We start from the raw sequence: 18140 nt of genomic DNA, 5'->3' as shown, positions 1-18140 counted from the left end.
CGCGCACAAAACACGAGACGCGGTAATTGTCTTGCAGCAGGCCAGACAAGAGCATCCCTGTAGCACACCCTATGGCAGACGCGCCATGAGAACCAATCCATCTGCACGATTTTGGACGTGTGTGTAGGCAGTACCTTCCAATGCTCTGTATGGTTTATTCGCATGAATCACCATCCGCCGTTCGTCTCTGTTCTTGTTGTGGGGTAGAGATGTCCTAAGGGATGCTTGCCAGTCATTTCGTACCGTTCGTCTATCGGGTTGGGCAAAGGGGCGCGTGTCAAGCTTTGATACATTTCAAGCATCTCTCAGTGTTCCTGGATGGGCCTGAGGTTCAGACAGACACAGATCGCGAAACCGTATATCAAACAACGTGTCTCCCGTTTACAACCGTCTAGTCTAATTTGCCATCATCAGCAATCAAATTATGACGAAATGGTGTAAATCCACCAACGCTTTTTAGTTTTTTTAATCATTCAGTACATGCGGTGGAAGAAATACATGTGTGCAACAGAAATCAAAAAGATTGTATATTTTTAAATAAAATATATACATCATTGAGAAATGCTCAAAGAATCACAAAACTATCGAAAAAATAATAACAGTCCCATTTCTGGATGTTTCATAAAATTTGTCACACATTATCCACTTATAATACAATAACAATGATGAAGGTGGATCAGCATTTTGTAACCAAAAGTGTGTAGAATATGTTTCGTTATGTGCCAAACATAGGCATAGTAAACTGAAATAGAGAGCGGTACAGTACCCCCGAAGCAACGACTGACTATCCGGCCGGCTGCGTGGGACTAAGCCTCGAAATCCTGTATAGGCCGACATGACCACATAGGTCGTTACGCCAAAAAGAAGAAGAAACCGAAAGGGTACATCACACTGGTACGGATTATGGTACAAGAGCGAAAAAATATGATACACTGTTTCGGAAAATGCAATCTTTATCGAAACATCGTCTTATCGACTGTTTGTGTTTTCAAAGAGTAGCTTCAATCAAATTTGATGTATTGATTCCCGTGACAGTAGCAACGGCGAACAATGCTTTTCTACCCTCCAAGGGTGGTAGTCTGACAGATCTGACCACGATGGTGGTGATAATTATACGTTTAACATTTGATGGAGGAAGAACCGAAATTATAGTTGAACTGTGGATGATTACCGAAATCAAGAGCATTGCACGCCATACACGCTGAGCCAATTCTGTTCACGTTCTCACAGGTTTTCCCTTTCACCTTAAATGTTAGGACGCTGCTATGACGAAAAGAGAACTGGACCATCGGAAGACGGACGCGCTAAGTCGACTAGACTCGGTAGCCGGATGGGAGCGCTTGTTCCTTCGCCACTACGGGCGAGCACGAGCCGTGTGAACTGTGAAGCTTTATCTAAATTACAGGAAAAGCGTAAACACTGCTTTGCCGCTTTGCGCTCTATTCATTCTGCATCCGAGCACTTAGAGATCCAGACCATCCAGGCCAGCGTTTCAAACATCATTTGATTGGCAGTGAACACAATTTTGTACGGCGGTGGTCTGGCACAATCTGTTCACCAGCGAAAATCGATTAGCCCGGACGTGCGTCTCTACTAAAGCTGGATAGTTTTAATTGTATCGAAACGATGCTTCGTACCCATGGTGAATCTGTGCGAACTACTGTAAGCATCAGCTTCGTCTTTTGTTGAACGATGTGTGAACAGCGATTCAAGACTGGTAGCAAGTTCAAAGAAGAGGTTCGACATGAAAGTGTTTTTTTTTTAACCTGATCGCACATTAAATTTGGTCTCGTAGGAATATTATATTAACAATGCAGAAAAAATAAATTAACAGAAGTTCTGAGGATTAATGAAAATTCCTGTTCACTGGAGTTTCATTTCAAATATTTATTCATTTATCGCAAAACGGCCGAAGCCGTTCTTTTTGAATAATAAATATTTATTCATTTATATTTAACATCAGATTTATTTGGAGGTTTACTTTTATTGAAGATTGAAGTCTTCATTTATTTTCCTATTATAAACTAAAATTTATATACAGCAGTAAAAAAACTCAATATTGTATGGCGGCTAATTACCTGGTACAAAGAATTCATTAGGCTGAGTCAAACTTGGCAGTAAAATCTGTAAAAAAACATGTTTCAATACTGCCCTCGATGCGAAATCGTTTAATGAAGCACTGAAATCAATGAAACGTATCTAACTAGACGGATTCATGCGAACAAAAGACGCTCAACTGCAATTAGTGCTGTGTTAAATCTGGGTTTGTAACAAATATTTGAAAGAAGGCTAAAATATAAACCCCATTAAGCAACATTAGAATATGTTAATTATATAACTTTACTGTTATTTTATATTTTAGTATTTCATCAATTTTGAAATACTAAAAATACATATATTATACCTTTCCATCTGAACTTGATTTCTAAATATAAAATGTTTTGACAATCGATCAGTTGTCTGTTCTGTAATAACGCTGTACAATTATTTGGGATTGGGGCAAATTTACAAAAAATATGTTCAAAACATCATTGAATGCTGTGCAATATGAAATAAGATGACCTTTCGATAAACCCGTTAATGTACGTTAAGCCTCGACTGCATAGTTTTGCGCTATCAGCTGCCAAGCCGACCGAACTGGGAATATTTCTTGACCACATCTCCCAAAACTCTTATCCTATATCTTTGGCCCGGAATTCCCAACACAAAAAATGGGGGAGAAAACGCGAGCACTAATTCTCTATATTTAACAATAGATTATCTAATTGAACCGTGAATTCTTACAATTCGCTGGCTTGGTTCCCAACGAATTAAAAATCAATAAAGCCAAATTGTTTCAAGAAGCAGAGAAAAAATCAAGATCGCAGAAGTGCACCCCCGTACTCCGTGGCTAGTCTAGCTGGTAGGTGGGCATCTTCGTGGCTTCGAGAGGTTCTGTGAGATTCTACGTGTATGTTACCGGCACCTGATAGTACCATCGAACAAAAATTCAACGAAACCCATAATTTTAGATTCATTCATAGAAGTTTGATGCGAGCCCAATGCCACAACCGCTGCTTCTCTTATGTTTGCTTTGGATGTTGTAGTTAAGGGAGCCAAGGCGGCTGAACGTTCGGATGGGGGCCGCTTGAACTGGATGATGGTGTTATTGGCTACTGTTTGGAAGGAAATCATCGAAACCACCGAGCATTCGAATCATAATGGATCAATTAATAACTAAGCCTCTTTTTTCGTCGGTTAAGTTGAATCCAATAATTTATTGTGTCGAAACGGTTGCTCAGATCGCAACGATGGGAAAAACGATTGAAGTTACGTTACACAGGAAATTATCTAACTGGACTGGTGTGTTTTATTCGGCAAAAGAGTAAACGGAGTTTTGTATAGCTCCTGTGCGAAAACAAATAGCTAAGGACAATGACATATAATGGAAGTGTTAGGGTTTCTCTGCTTTAAGAACCTGATAGTAAATAAGGCCAATGTGAAACGCTAGTATATTGTACGTTAAAGGCTATCTATCTATCGGTTATTTATTTTTTGTTGTTCAACAATAAATTGATGTTGTATTAAGTAAAGGAAAAGAAGCTTTCAAAGGTATTGTTATTATTCTCAAGGTACCATAACAACTGAAGAATGAAATTCTACAACCAATTTGGGAATTATTGTTTTCGTAACGTCAACGCCATCATAGCGACTATCTCTTTAATATCGACACATAAACAATGCTCCAATTTAGAAATTGCGGAACTCTCTATACTAACCGTACACTCCAGTCTAACCATTAGTATGCATGATCTCGCACGTAAGCAACCCACGATTGTGCGATATCCCCGAGAACAGGTCAGTTGTTTCGTGATCGATTGAGTGCAATTTATTATGAAATGAGGGTGAATTATGTTTAAACTTTGCCTCTTCACGCCGGTTATGATTTGGTTTTTTTATGGTTGGCTACAGTATTGTGCAGTGATCTCAATTCTCACGCGAAGATCGAATTCTATTTTGGGGCCCTCTAACCATCGATCATGACATGACTTCGGAAAGGCTTAGATTGCTCGGAACACACGGAAAACGTAGAAATTAACCCATCCCCACAATAATAGAGACTATACGCTCCCTCTTCCATACGATGGAAAGAGCTGCAATGCTGCGTTTGTTAGGAGCTTTCGTCGCGCGAGATTCGTAATGTAATGAGAGAGAAAAGTGCATGTGCCACAGACGATACCGCAGCACACGTGCAAAACTCCCACAATATGCATCCATCCACCGCTCCACTTGTTTTTACTTCGTTTCAACGCTCCTTGTCCTTGGTGCTGGTTGTGATATTATTCACGCTTCGATTTTTCTGCCGCGTTCTGCCGGGCAGTGTAATACTTCAGGTTGTCCGCAACGATGGATACGTGCTGATCAATATTTCACGGGAAAATTTATGCTTCATTTCATTTGTAATAAATTTATAGCAATTTTGCTCTAGAGAAGGTTTGGTCGCACAAGGAGCTGTGGATGGTGAAACACATTGGCCACGTTAGATGCGAGCAGTAGACGCAGCAAAGATTCAGAAGCGATTGAACTGAACGGGAAGTGAAGGGGAGTAAGTTCCCTAGCAAATTGATAATTTTGTTCGGCGTTTTAGGTTGGTTGGGGGTCTCGAATACGTCCGGACTCCAACCAGACATCAGTTGGGGCGCTAGAGCATACGCAAACCATCAACCGAAGTCACCTTGCCTCACATGATGAATCTGCAGGGCAACGTGCCGATACAAGAATTTACCTTTCCGCAGTTTCTTTCTTTTGGTTTTTCATCCCTTTAGGAAGTTGATGGGTATAATTCCAAGTTCGGAAGGTGAAGCGACATGGTCTTCGTATAACGGGTGGTCACACGGAGGAAAGTGACTTCGACTTCAACGGCTCCGTGCGCATCTATCATATGACCTTTGGTCGCGCGATGGTCTTATTCGTTCGAGTTTGTTCAATTCCGCATTCCGCGCCGCAATCGCCGGGGAAGGCGTTCACGGATTATAAACGCTCATCAAGCAGTTCTTGGCGTTTTTGTTGTGAATCGGTCTTTCACAAAAAAGCGCACACATACACACATTAACACTCTTATGCATTATTTCTCCTCTTGAACACACTCTCTTTGAGTTTATTATTTCTTGACAACACACCTCCCAAAACTGCTCGTGTTGGAAAGCTCGATTTTCACCTGATAGATGTTGTCAGGATGATGTTTTGTACGTAATCAATTAGTGTTTGAATTCATCTGCACATGGGCGGACACATTATTTACAATGGGATGTAAAATTATCACAAATTAGACGCTTATTCAAAAGAGACTGCAGTAGATGTGGAAGACGATCACTATTTATTCATGTTTAGGAATATTATGATCAGCCATATAGAATGGTAGACGTGGTACACGTGATCTCACAGTGCATGTTCCTATTACGATTGAGATCATTTCTTGTACTGTGTTAAAAACAGATCGAAAAGTAGCCGTTCGCTTCAAAACAACAAACAGGGCATAACGTACCATGGTTGCTGTGTCAATAAAGAAGCAGAAGGGTGAGTACGTAGATATTCAGTCAAATTACTATGAGCTATAAACATACATATTAACATAAAACCGTCGGCCGAAATGTCAAAGTATTTAACAAAATAAATCAGAGAACTAATTCATTTGTATATAGCTGCTTACATTTATCTTCTTTCATTAAATTAGGCGTCATCCATCAACTACGTAACGCAAAACTTGCAAATTTTCGACCACCTCCCCGTAGTGTAACGTTGGAAAAAACCCCCTTCTCCAAATTACGTAACAGATGGACCGCACCCACCCCCCCTCTTTAAATAGCTTACTTTAATGAACAAAATCAGATTTTTTGTGATTTTTTCTTTGTTTCATTTTTTCTGGTATATTCACATTTTACACATTTTTATAAAATTAAATTATGTTTTATATAAAGAAATACCCATGCAGCAATCAAATTCAAAAAGATTCTGATAATCGAATGCTCAGCACGTTTTGCAACATACTTGCATCACCATTATCAGAAGCGTTTTTCATCATGTCATCTTCCTGGTCTTTCATAAATATATCTATTTTTACATAAATGTTTTTTTCTTTAGATGTTGTATCATCGTTAAATTGATTATTCTATTTAACATAACAAGTGATGTTTAATCTGTTACATATGTCCTACAAAATACGAACAAAAGCGGTAATGTTTGCAACTGTTTCGGCTGCATTTTCGATATATTTTTAAAATTACGACCAATGATCAACTCTGACGAAAAAAAAACCGACTGCATCAATTCTATCTCCAATTTGTTTGAAACTCAGCTGGATTAATATTCCACCTGTTTAAAGCGTTACAATTGATTATTGTGCAATTTGGTTCAAATCACGTGTCGTCACTTGCGAATTGCATGCTACTATCAACAAATGCCCTCCTGTACAATCGAGTGGCATACACACTGTGATTGTCGCAGTAATGGAATGTAACGTTACTGCGACAATCCTGTGCTAAGTATTCCGTTCATCCGTCCGTCGTAACCAAATTCAACACACTTGTAATTCGGACCAAATGACGGACTATACGGCTGCTTAGTACATAACAAGTAGCGAGATCTTTTTTAGAGCGGCATAACCGCGAAGATTGTGAAGTCATCAAGAAGAATCCTAGCTTTATACTCCTTTGTTATTTGAAAAAAAAATCAATCATGTTATTTTCCGTTACGTAACAAAAGTTGAGCTCCCCCTCTCCCCCATGTAACAAATCGTAACGTTTCACGACACCCCCTCCCCCTATCAGCGTTACATAATTGATGGATGACGCCTTAGTACCATTTGGGTCGGTCTAGTGCTACAGTCTTCAACTCGAACGACTTAACAACATGCCCGTCATGGGTTCAAGACCCGAAAAGGCCGTGCCACCATACGTCGGACTGACTATCCTGCTATGGTAACAATATGTCACTGAAACCCAAGCTCACTTCACTAGTTAGTTACAGGCATGTCTTGACCGACAACGGTTATTGTGCTAAAGAAGAATGCATTACAAATCAGTGACTAATTTGTTTGTCTATAGCAAGTTAGTCACTCCCGGTTGTAAAGGACTTGTTTCATTCCACATACCAAATTTGCTCGAATTTCCATAGCGTTAGAGGAACTATGATGAGACTTGAACTTTTTTCCCATTCATGAGTAAAGTTTAACTTAACTAACTTTTATTGCGCATTCGAGTTATTATTAAGTTTTTCCAGTTGATCATGTACAAAATTACTGGTACATTTTTTTTTAAATATTTTGAAAGATAAGAGATGCTATGTGGTTCCTATTTCTGTATATATCACCATCAATAAAGTTATTCACAACTGATAGAACTCAATTGTAACTCTCTCTTTCTCTTGTTGGCCTGCTCAAGATAGAGCACGTCAGTTGACAAGACCCGGTCAACAATTATTCCAGAATTGTAAGTAGCAAGTACTGTTGTAGTTCAACTTGGAGTTATCTTTTGTTGGACATCTACATAGTTTTTGGCTTATATTGACCCTTTTCTAAGGTGTAATAAACAAGTTGACTATCTATTATCTATCTATTGTTTCATGCCGGATAATTTGGTCTTAAAGGAATGAATAATTTACTTCTTCTGAGGCACATTTAAGTTGAAAGATAGCATTAAAGTTGTCCTCGTACTGAAGTCGATAAAAATAAATCGAAATTGGTTCGTTGTTGATGTTTCATCAATATCTTGAATGTCTGCAAGTCTAAAATTTTGTTGGCGAATTGTGTAATTTAGATGATAATTAATGTAGAAAAGGAATTTTATATTTTAAACCAAAGTTTGCTTATTATGTTTACTCCAAAGTTTGATATTTTTGTAAATAACTTTGGTAGGTGTAGGAGTGTTTCGAAATATAGTATCGTTTTAAATGAAGTTTCATTTATCCAAAATACTTTCTTAAATTTCCATATACTTATAGAGATGGAAAAAAACGTATTAGAAAACGTCTCATTTTAACCTTTGTCATCTACGTGATCTTCACAATATCCGCTCGTAAATGTAAACTGAATCGAACCTTGGGATGCTTGGATCATTCGAAAGTGTTTCATGACTTCCTTCGGTAATGAAAGTGGGGGAAATTAAATCGCTAATGAGTCCGAAGTGTAGCGTACTTTGAACCGAGATAAATACCTACTTCTTTATTGCACACGGATGAAGAAAATGTTGTCACTGGCATCATCTTTCTTTCTATCTGATATTCAGTCGTGGGTCATCAAATGCCTCAAAGTGCGTGAGAATCACCTTGGTTACGTGGAATTACAGCCAAAAACACACTGTGTAGATTACTGTTCCAAAAGCGGAGCCTAATTTCATGTGACCTATGCCACCCATCCGGATAAACGGTATTCTTTTTTGATTACCTTTGGCAGTCTCCCTATGTTCCTGTAGGAATCGGTGGAACAAATACGATGCTCTTTATACTGCAAATGAGTATAAAAACACTTGAATTCCTGTGTGTCGTGGTATTCCTTTTAGTTGATCTTTAATAAAATATGTTCAAGCATAGTTGAACTTTATAGCATCTTGATTTTTTTGCTTGTCCACAAAGTAAGGAACACTTTTTAATCGTTATTTTTATGACCTAAACAAAGAGAGTAAGTAATAGTTGGAATTGATTGAATTTCTTATAGATTGCATGGTAGTGGTATTCAAAAATATGCTCATATATGATGTATTATAGACTTAACTCTATAAAAATAAAATTTAATTTCGGATGAAGTTTGGTGGTACTCTTAATAAATTTCTTTTCTTTGTTTTTCAGGTTTTTAATTATTTTAGATTTATTGGATTTAAGTGTTATTATTCTTATGACATGCACAACTGAGTTCATCATTCATATAAACATGTTGAATTTCTAGATTATTTTCCTAAATTTAAAATAAATTTATCAGAACGTAGACTTGATTGCATGCTTAAAAGAATTAATATAAAAATTTACCTATACGTATGCAATGCATGTGCCACGGTTGACGTTATTCGACCATTCGGACCAGTTGAGGTTTAATATAAAACAAACATTACATTACCATCGTCTTGTAAAGGTGTGTGAGGATAAATCATGTTAATATAAATAGGATCGATCAGTTATCGACTGTTTTAGCGGCTAACAGAACAATCGCGCAGTTTAATAAATAAAGTTTTTTCAATAGATGGAAAGTAAAAGAGCTAAGTTCTAAGCTAAGATGTTCATAGTGTGAAAATGTCTGGATCATACTTCTGAGATATTTGATTACGTTATGTTGTATAGAAATGTTGAAAGAAAAACTTTTTTGATTATGGAATTTTATTGCACGAATTTTAATTTCCTCTCCATAATAGCGATATTATGACAAAAGCATGTTTTAGTAATCGCCATAAAGAATGCTTTTAACGTTAAACTGTGCCAAACTGTGAATTAATTCGATTGACGTAGGCAAGATATTCACAAAATTATTATAACTATTGTGAAGTCCTTTTTTTTAGATTGTAGGAGTTAGTTGAACTTGCCGAAGGCTTGGTGCAAAGAGTTGGTAACGATATATTTTCCCGCTCAAACATAGGCAGTCTGGGTATGGGGAAAGAAACTGAAGTCCTACGAGACGAAATGAAAAATGATGATGATATAGAAAGAAAAGCGGTCGTTAATTTGTATGCATTTAATCGACACTCAACCCAGCATGTACATTGTTGGATAGAAGCAAGGCGAAGCATGATGGGATCCACTGTCTCAAACCAGTTTGAGTAGCACCAGAAGCCTTTTTTCTGGAGTATTTGTGGCACAGGAATTCCGGTAGCTGCTTTGGCGTTAAATATCCGTATACTTTCGTTGTTTTTACAGGCTCGTTTATTACATTACTCAGAGTCACCCACCAAAGGCAAACTTGCTTCTTCACCCATTAAAAGTACCGTTTTCATAACGAAATGTGGAATGTACAAAAATATTTGGAAGTAGAGGAGTCTAATAATTGACTATATTGATATGAGGCGTTCGGCCCATCCCATTGTCAGCGGACCTAAATCGAATCATCATCAATACTGACCACTGTTTGTTGTCTTGCCAAAATGATTATATCTGACTGGTAATCTACAGGTGACATTCCATGTACTGGCACATTGTTTTTAATGAATAACTCACTTCGACAAATCAAGTGTGGCGTTTTAGAATCGTCGAGTTTTTACAACAAAACATCCCACTTGAATATATGTTGATGCTTGAACCAAAAAATGGTCGTTTATGTTTATGTCATGGGATTCTCCCTTCATGCATTTGAATTTGCAATTGCAAATTATTACTGTCTGCACGATTTTACTATTCATCTATTGATATGGACACACTTAGTGTCTGCAGCTATAGCTAACAATGTAAAATATTTACAATATTCACATACATGAACATCTGTATCGAACCATTGTCGATCTTTGGTAATGAACTGCTGATAAATGCTCTGCAGCTTGTTTTGATATTCATCGTGCGATATTTTGTTAAAACAATTGCTACTTCACTTGTACTATACACTTATTATTCTAGGCAACTGGCAACTGGTATCGCAGAAGATGTTTTGCACTTGTTGCGAAACAAAACCTAATCAATCATCAATTATTTTCACTTAGCTACACTCGACAGTTCTAAACACAATTGCACCACAACATTCACTTCGGCAACATATACGGGAAGCGTCCTCGAACTTGGGCAGCTTAAACCTTAGTGGTAAGGTCCAACGGCGTGGTACCTTGCAGCTTCATACGTTTAACCTCACGATCGTACTCGGTTTCCTCTGGCTCGAGGTCTGATTCGCTTCCACTTCCAACATTATGTGCAAGAGCGTTACGTTGACGATGTGGTTGCTGCTGTAGATGCTGATGATGGTGATGGGTTTGGTAATGGTGTTGCAAGTGCCGCGGAGAGTCAGATCGTATTGGGGACACTCGGTGATGCTGTACCGGGTGTGATGGCGATACTGACAACGGGCGTGGAGAATGATGTACTGTATCGTGGTGATGATTTTGGTTGTTGCTGAAGCTGTTGTTGTTGTTGTTGTTGTTATGATGGTTAATATTGTTGGTGGCCGAAATGTTTTTGGTAGCTACAGGGATTGCTGTGGTAGCCAAGGTAAATTTATACTTGTCCATTCTGGATGACGGGCGACTGTCGGCATTAGCTTCATCATCGGAACCATTCGATTCGGCACCGGACATTGAAGATCTGCGCTCGTCAGTGGAAGTGCAACTGCTTCCTGTTTTCATACTCAAATCTATAGGATTGTCTTGTTGATTACGATGGCTGGAAGGAGTCGGAGAATTTCGCACTATCGTGTTCTGTTGTGGAGCAGACACAATAGGAGACCGTGGAGGAGTCATCGTTGCAGGGACCACCTCTTCCGATTCAGGTTCGTCTTTATCGCTTCCTGTCGTGCCATTACTAGGACAACGCTGTGATTCGAGCACCTGATCAAGAATGTAGCGTTTTGAGAAAGACTCTGGGGATTTTCCGTTATCATTACCGGGTACCGCGGTCGGATGGACGCTCTGATCGGTGTTGTGATTTGGTGTAAAGCGACTGTTGTTGTTGGCGAGGGGTGAGCTAGGAAGCGTTAAATGAGTATCAGCAGCCTTTAGCAGACCTGCTTGTGGATGGGAATAAAGTGCCGGATGGAAGCCTGGAAACATGAGATGTGACGAGGGCAGGAAGCCAGGAGGCGGCATCAATGGTAGTCCACCAAACGGCAGTGGAAGGAACAGATCCTTATTGATTGGTGAATCGTGCAATTTACCCTGCCGTAGTAGCGCATTTCTGCGATCATTGATCTCATTGGAGCTATCCGAGTTGTGACTATCAGGAGAACTAACGGAGGGCGATGCAGATGGGTGCTTACTGTACTCCTCTAGGCCGAGAAGCATCAGCTCTTCCTTTGTGCATGGTGGCCGAGGATACATGCCATGAGGATAGCCCCCGTGAAACATTCCCGCATGGATCCCGACTGGTTGTGACGGTTTCTGATGGTTTCCTTGTTGCTGAGCGGCTTGCTGTTGCTCCTGAAGCAAGCAGTGGATCTTAAACCAGTTCGACCGACGTCCGTAACGAGAGCCGCTTTTCGACATTCCAACCATCAGGCATTTGCGCAACCGACACGCCTTGCAGGCGGTTCGATTCTTTTTATTAATGATGCATTCTCCGTTATTTTTACACTCCGAGATCGAAGATAAGTTGTTGTATGATCGGCCGAAAAAAGACTGGAATTAAAATGAAAGGGAAAACAAAACGAAATCGTTAGATATATACTTGTAATGCACATGATAATAATGGTGACGCAATGTTATATTAAATGATATTAGATTCTTAATTATTGTATCGTGGTGTATTTGTATAAATCAGTGAAAATAAACTGAAACTAGAACAGCATAGAAATATATTGTGAAATGAACAAGTAAAACTCTTTTCTTGATGAAGACTAATGATCATTGCAGTATACCATACCAAATAAGTGAAATGATGGCAGAAACATCCTTCAACAACTAGCTTACAAGTATAACCTGTAACAAAACGATCGAGGAAATCGAATATACATAACTGCAAGCAAGTGTTTATGCACTTGTACGTATGCGCTTGTACGTGACCAGTCGACTAGTTCAATAATTTTGAGTGATGGGATCTGTACGTTGTGGAAAAGAACGATTGCTTAATTCCATACAAAATAGCGAATGTACTTAGAGACACGCTCTTCAGTTGATGTTCACGCAAAGTACTGTTCATACTCGGAGTAAATTAAGCTGTCATTAGCCTTTTCTTCTCGTAGAAGTTCAGAAATTGTTCTACAATCTGATGTTTATCGTGGAAGAAATTTGTTGTTGTACTTGAAATTAATATGACTTGAATGTGTTGGTTACGCAACACGTGGCAGGTTATTGCTAACTTCTAAAAGATCACAATGATCTAGAATGCTTTAAAATTAGATAAAAATTGAAATTGCGTTTGGGTAATATCACAATAGATGTAGAAATAGAGCTACATTTTACACATACATTCGGTGTGAAATGAAATCCCACTGTATTACCACTGTTAAACAATTTGATTGCATTTACCACGTGCAATGAATTTGATTGATCTAAAGGGTCATAGCAATACGTGATGTTAAAACGATGAGTGGGAATCACACAGCAGGTAATCTGGTTGCAACGGTAAGTTTGATTGCTTTTTCAACTTCCATTCGATCGGCTCTCATCAAACGATGATGGCGGTTGACTAATGTAGGCTAGGACTGATTTGTCATTTGTAATTTAACTTGAAAACAAAAAGAAAACAAAGCTTCACCCCCACCCTCGTGAATTAGAAGAACGGACCTGCTCTATCGTACCTACGAAAAGTACGGTAACAATTGTGTTTTACCACGATCCCTGAGAAATCGCCGCAAGCGAAAGAAACTTGCTGAAATTTATGAAAATAGCCCACATCACTGAGGCTCGATCGATTCAAGTCCGTTTGTCTAGTTTGACCTTTAACGTACGGCAACGTAACCTTCATTAGAGCAAACCAATGCGATGTCGCAACTTTTGTTCTCCTTGTTCAGCAAATGAATGTAGACTTATCCTCTTGATCGGTCTGAATCCGGTTACGCTTAGTGAATGGGCAAACAGTTGATAAAGCCTGACAGTAAGAATTGTAGTTATAATATACAAGTAACTAAACAAGTAATGTAAAATTTCAATAATGGAATTTGAATCTGTTCTAAATCTTTAACAGAAACCATACACACAATGAAATATAGCCACTACATTTGCAGTGCGCGAGCGATTGGCAACTTATTTGCGATCTGTTTAAGCGTGGATTACTATGTTCCCTTGGTGACAAAATGTATGTGGGTGTTGCATGGGATGAGCGTTTTCGTTGTGATATTTGTAGACCAGAGTCATTGAGCAATGAGTTGTCACTCAATGCCCCGCAGTGTGATGCTGATTCATCAGTCCTTCCACAATCGTTGGCAATCCCATAAAACAAGATATTTGGGTGGATGGAATGAATGAATTTGCTGGAGAGTGTGCCTAATCTGAACAACAACACGCTGACGATCCTTTTACGTCGAGATGCTATACTGAACAGTGTTGAACAGAAACACTACCAAGCAATGCGGAGTTCCACCAACGTCAGGAAGGGTATTTCTTCCGGCTGATGCATTACTGTGCGGTACTAGACGCAGAGTGCAGAATGAGGTTGTTGTTCCCACCATTATTATGAAACAAGAAAACAGCTTCTTACCTTGCAACCTTCGCAAGTGAAGGCTCCAAAATGAAAACCGGCTGCCGGTTCGCCACAAACTTTGCACTGCTGATTCATCTGGAAAAAGGAAAGACAGAAGGGTAGAATAAATATTTAGAACGAAAATTTATTTTGTTTTTTTTTGTTGTTTCGGTTAAATAGGGTCTTAAACGACCAAACACGTCTTACAGCATATTAAAAAAACGCGCGAGGAAAGGAAGAAGCATCAGTTAAACCGAGAATAACTAAAGCTCAAGTGGTAGTAGATACATTTTGTGGAATCCTCTGGTACACGTAAATGCAAAAAAAAGTAAACTTTGTTGCACTGCTACATGTTTCCAGTTAGCTGGCATTATCCTATGATTTACTGTTTACGAGTTCAGAATTGTGTGTTGCTTCCATTTTTGCACAGTCCACACCGATTGGAACCATTGGAAGCGGTAACGTTGGATGTGGGAGTCTGGGGTTGATGTGAGGTTTGAGGGGTTTCCCGAGAAAAAGGCGAACTTAATTACTTTGCGCTGGAAGTTGCAAAGAATAAACAAGCGTCTCGTTTTACCACATGAAACTTACATTTTGACGTGGTTTGATTTTCAAAATTTCTCTTGAACGGTTAACAGCAAAATTCAGTAGAATGTTATGCCGCACTTTGATAAAATGCGCGTTTTGTTGTCAACAATATGGAACACAAGTGCGACTAGAAGTATGATAACTTGAAAACAGACTACCCTTACAGCCTGGGAAAGAGATAATTGAGTTTTACGGCTGCGACCTTGTATTGACCTGTCCAAGTAAGTCTATCATAGCACGATGGAAATAAGCCGCGAGGAGATTTTTCAGTTGAAGAATCTGCAATGTGCTTTGCTTATGCAACACATAAGCATATATGTGCAAGCGTTGCTAATTTGGGAGGTGTTTTATAGATGTAGCATCTCTATGCCAATAACACTAATTTCGCGTGGATATTAACAAACGCGAAATAGTTTTACTTGGGTAATGGTACTTATGATTTAGTTTTGTGCAGGTGTAGCGCCTGCAAGATAGGCAAAACGCGCGCAGAATAATTATAGCTAGCTAGGTTTAAATTATACACATATACACTTACACACATACACATAGTTAGATTTTTATTATGCATATATATATTTACACACATACATCTACAATTAAGGTTACACGTAGGATAGAATAGAATAGCATAAGATAGGAAATAGGAAATAGTAAAATAGGCGATAATTAGGATTAGCCAATGAGGAATAGGATTAAGGAATTTTGGCGCGAACGAGTGAGTATAAATTAAGGATAAGTTGAGGTTTAGGATGATTAACAAAAGTCCGATCTAAGAGGAAACGCTGCCCGAGTTAACATAGAAGAAATAAACTCCAAGTAACTACACAAATTCAAGCCACATTATTCTTTTGGGTAGTTAGAAGATTTCATATCACCACATGGCGACCGTGACAAGTGTGAAACTGTGATGCAAAAAAAAAAAAAAAAAAACTCGCGTAAATACGAAGTTAATTCGCGAGTGCGTAATATTCCTTCCGGTCAGAAGAATATTCTAGTATCTGCGTTGATGTTTAGCGTGAAAGAGTGAGAGAGTAAAGACGAGAGTGAAGCGCAACGCTACAATTGTACGATAATTCGAACTATCGTTATTCAAACGCAGTGATAAAATATAAGGGTTTCCTGCAAAATCACGCAAATTGCACAAAAACTCCTGTCGGGTATCGTCAACGAACCAAGGCGCAGTGAAAGAGAGAGTGTATCCCGGTTATAAAAAAAAGTGGCCAGGAAAAGTTAAATGAATGCTAACAAACATTCGGTGTTAAAAAACAAAAAAAAAAGAGCAGCGATAGTTAACGGGACCGTGCGTAAAGTGATCTAAGTGCAGTGACCTCGATCGGACAAGATTATCGCACGTACGAGTAAGCCACATTTCGTACCATCGGCGATAAGCATCACAGTTTGAACCGGCATGACCTTTTGCGACAAGTGACCAAGTGTCGTTTGCACGAGAGAGACATAACGTTGTTGCGAGAAGAAGGAAGAAGCGACGGCGAAGCAGTGAACTGTGAGAGAGCGAGCAGCGATTTGCAGTGGATAGGAGCGACGGTGCAGCAGTGTGCTGTGAGAGAACGAGCAGCGATTTGCAGTGGATAAAGCGAGATAACGCTATACTTATCGATCGGGCAGCGGTACACGGAGTAAGGATCAAGCGAAAAAAAAAAAAGAGAGAAAGTAAGGTAGGCTACACACTCAATATAGTTGCAATTTACTCATTTAAATATTTTTTGTAATTGCTCAATTAAATTCTTTTTTATGAAACGTACAATATTACCATTTTCCATTACAATATGCACATACTATTGGGGGAGTTACCATTGGTTTAAAAAAAAAAATAAAAAAAAAAAATAATTAAATAAAAAAAAAAAGTAATATTACCATTATCTGGGTATCAAAAAAAAAATTAAAAAAAAAAAAAAAAATATATATATATATATAATATATAATACATAATATATATATATATATATGTATATATATATATAATTACTATATATATAGCAAAACATCTCGATCACATCTCATTCAATGCTCTTAAAAATTAATCAAAATACTATAAGGCTTAAAAATATTGAAAAAAAATTATCGTGTGATAGAAAGTTTCGCAGATGTTTGCTTGATCATTACAGCGGTTCCGCTAAGTTTTGTTTTGATAAGATCAAGTATTACCTAGATTCAATTCAGGAAACTGAACCCGTTTCAGAGCTAAAACGAATTTTGAAGGAAGCGAGTGACATATACGCCAATATCCAATCGCGCATACAATTTCATCAAACAAACAAAATTCAAGTTAAGTTTAAAACTTTGGCAAAACTAGCTATCGTGTTCAACCGTTGGAATCAAAACAAAATGGAAACTTTCGATATCAAAACAGCCACCGCTTTGGTGCAAATATACGATGGCAATACAGATGGTTTGGAAAATTTTGTGGACTCTTCAAATTTATTAAAGGAATTATGTCCAAAAAATCCACAAATGTTGGTAAAATTTTTAAAAACAAGATTGATAGGAAAGGCGCGTTTAGGACTGCCGCCTAATATTGACGATTTTGACTCGTTAATAAATGATATACGGTCCAGATGTCAAGAAAAACTTAATCCAGATAAAATAATAAGTCAATTGAAATCTATTCGCCAGACGGATACTAAAGCTCTTTGTGATGAGGTTGAATTACTCAGCACAAAATTAAAAAACGTTTATTTGCAGTTGCACATTCCCGAAAAAGTTGCAAATGACATGTCATTAAAGCATGGGATTAATGCTCTGATTGAAAAAGTTCATAATCAGGAAACAAAAATTGTTTTAAAAGCAGGTCAATTCGCATCTGTTTCAGATGCTTCAGAGAAAGTATTAGAAAACGAAAGGAATAGCAACGGTTCACAAATATTAGCCTTCAACAGAAACTACTATGACAATAGAAAATTCGTTCGTAATAAATACCCGCCGAACACATACAATAGATTCCAGCCAAACACAAATAATAGATGGTTTTCCAATAGATCTCCTCTTGGTAATAATCAGGCAACTAGCAACAGATTCCAAAACCAAAGATATTCTAATAACTCTTTCAGAAAACAATTTCCAAATACAAATACTCGTAGAGTCTACAATACACAAGCTGCAGAAGAGGAACATTTTTTAGGGGTACCACAGGCGTTAGAAGAAATCATTCAACCTACAAACGATGGTCAACATTAGCGATAAACTTAAATGCTAATAACTTTATCAAAATTAAAGTAGAAATGGCAATGGGTGAAATAAGCATATTAATTATCGACACGGGA

General features: G+C 38.3%; 1 protein-coding gene across 1 annotated transcript in view; it reads right to left on the bottom strand.

Annotated features, from left to right (window-relative positions):
* Positions 1–10515: 10515 nt before the first annotated feature.
* The window catches only part of LOC121599533 (knirps-related protein-like), a 31524-nt gene continuing 23899 nt past the window's right edge, over positions 10516–18140 (bottom strand). Inside the window, exons 2-3 of the mRNA XM_041927404.1 lie at positions 14290–14367; positions 10516–12269 (exon numbers count right to left, since the gene is read on the bottom strand). Coding sequence (XP_041783338.1) covers positions 10734–12269; positions 14290–14367 — 1614 coding nt within the window. The 3' untranslated portion in view covers positions 10516–10733. The remainder of the gene's footprint in view (positions 12270–14289; positions 14368–18140) is intronic.

This window comes from Anopheles merus, chromosome 3L (genome assembly GCF_017562075.2).
Source record: "Anopheles merus strain MAF chromosome 3L, AmerM5.1, whole genome shotgun sequence".
Lineage (NCBI taxonomy): Eukaryota > Metazoa > Arthropoda > Insecta > Diptera > Culicidae > Anopheles > Anopheles merus.
Note: the sequence above shows the minus strand (reverse complement) of the source record. Positions and strands in the feature narration are given on the sequence as shown.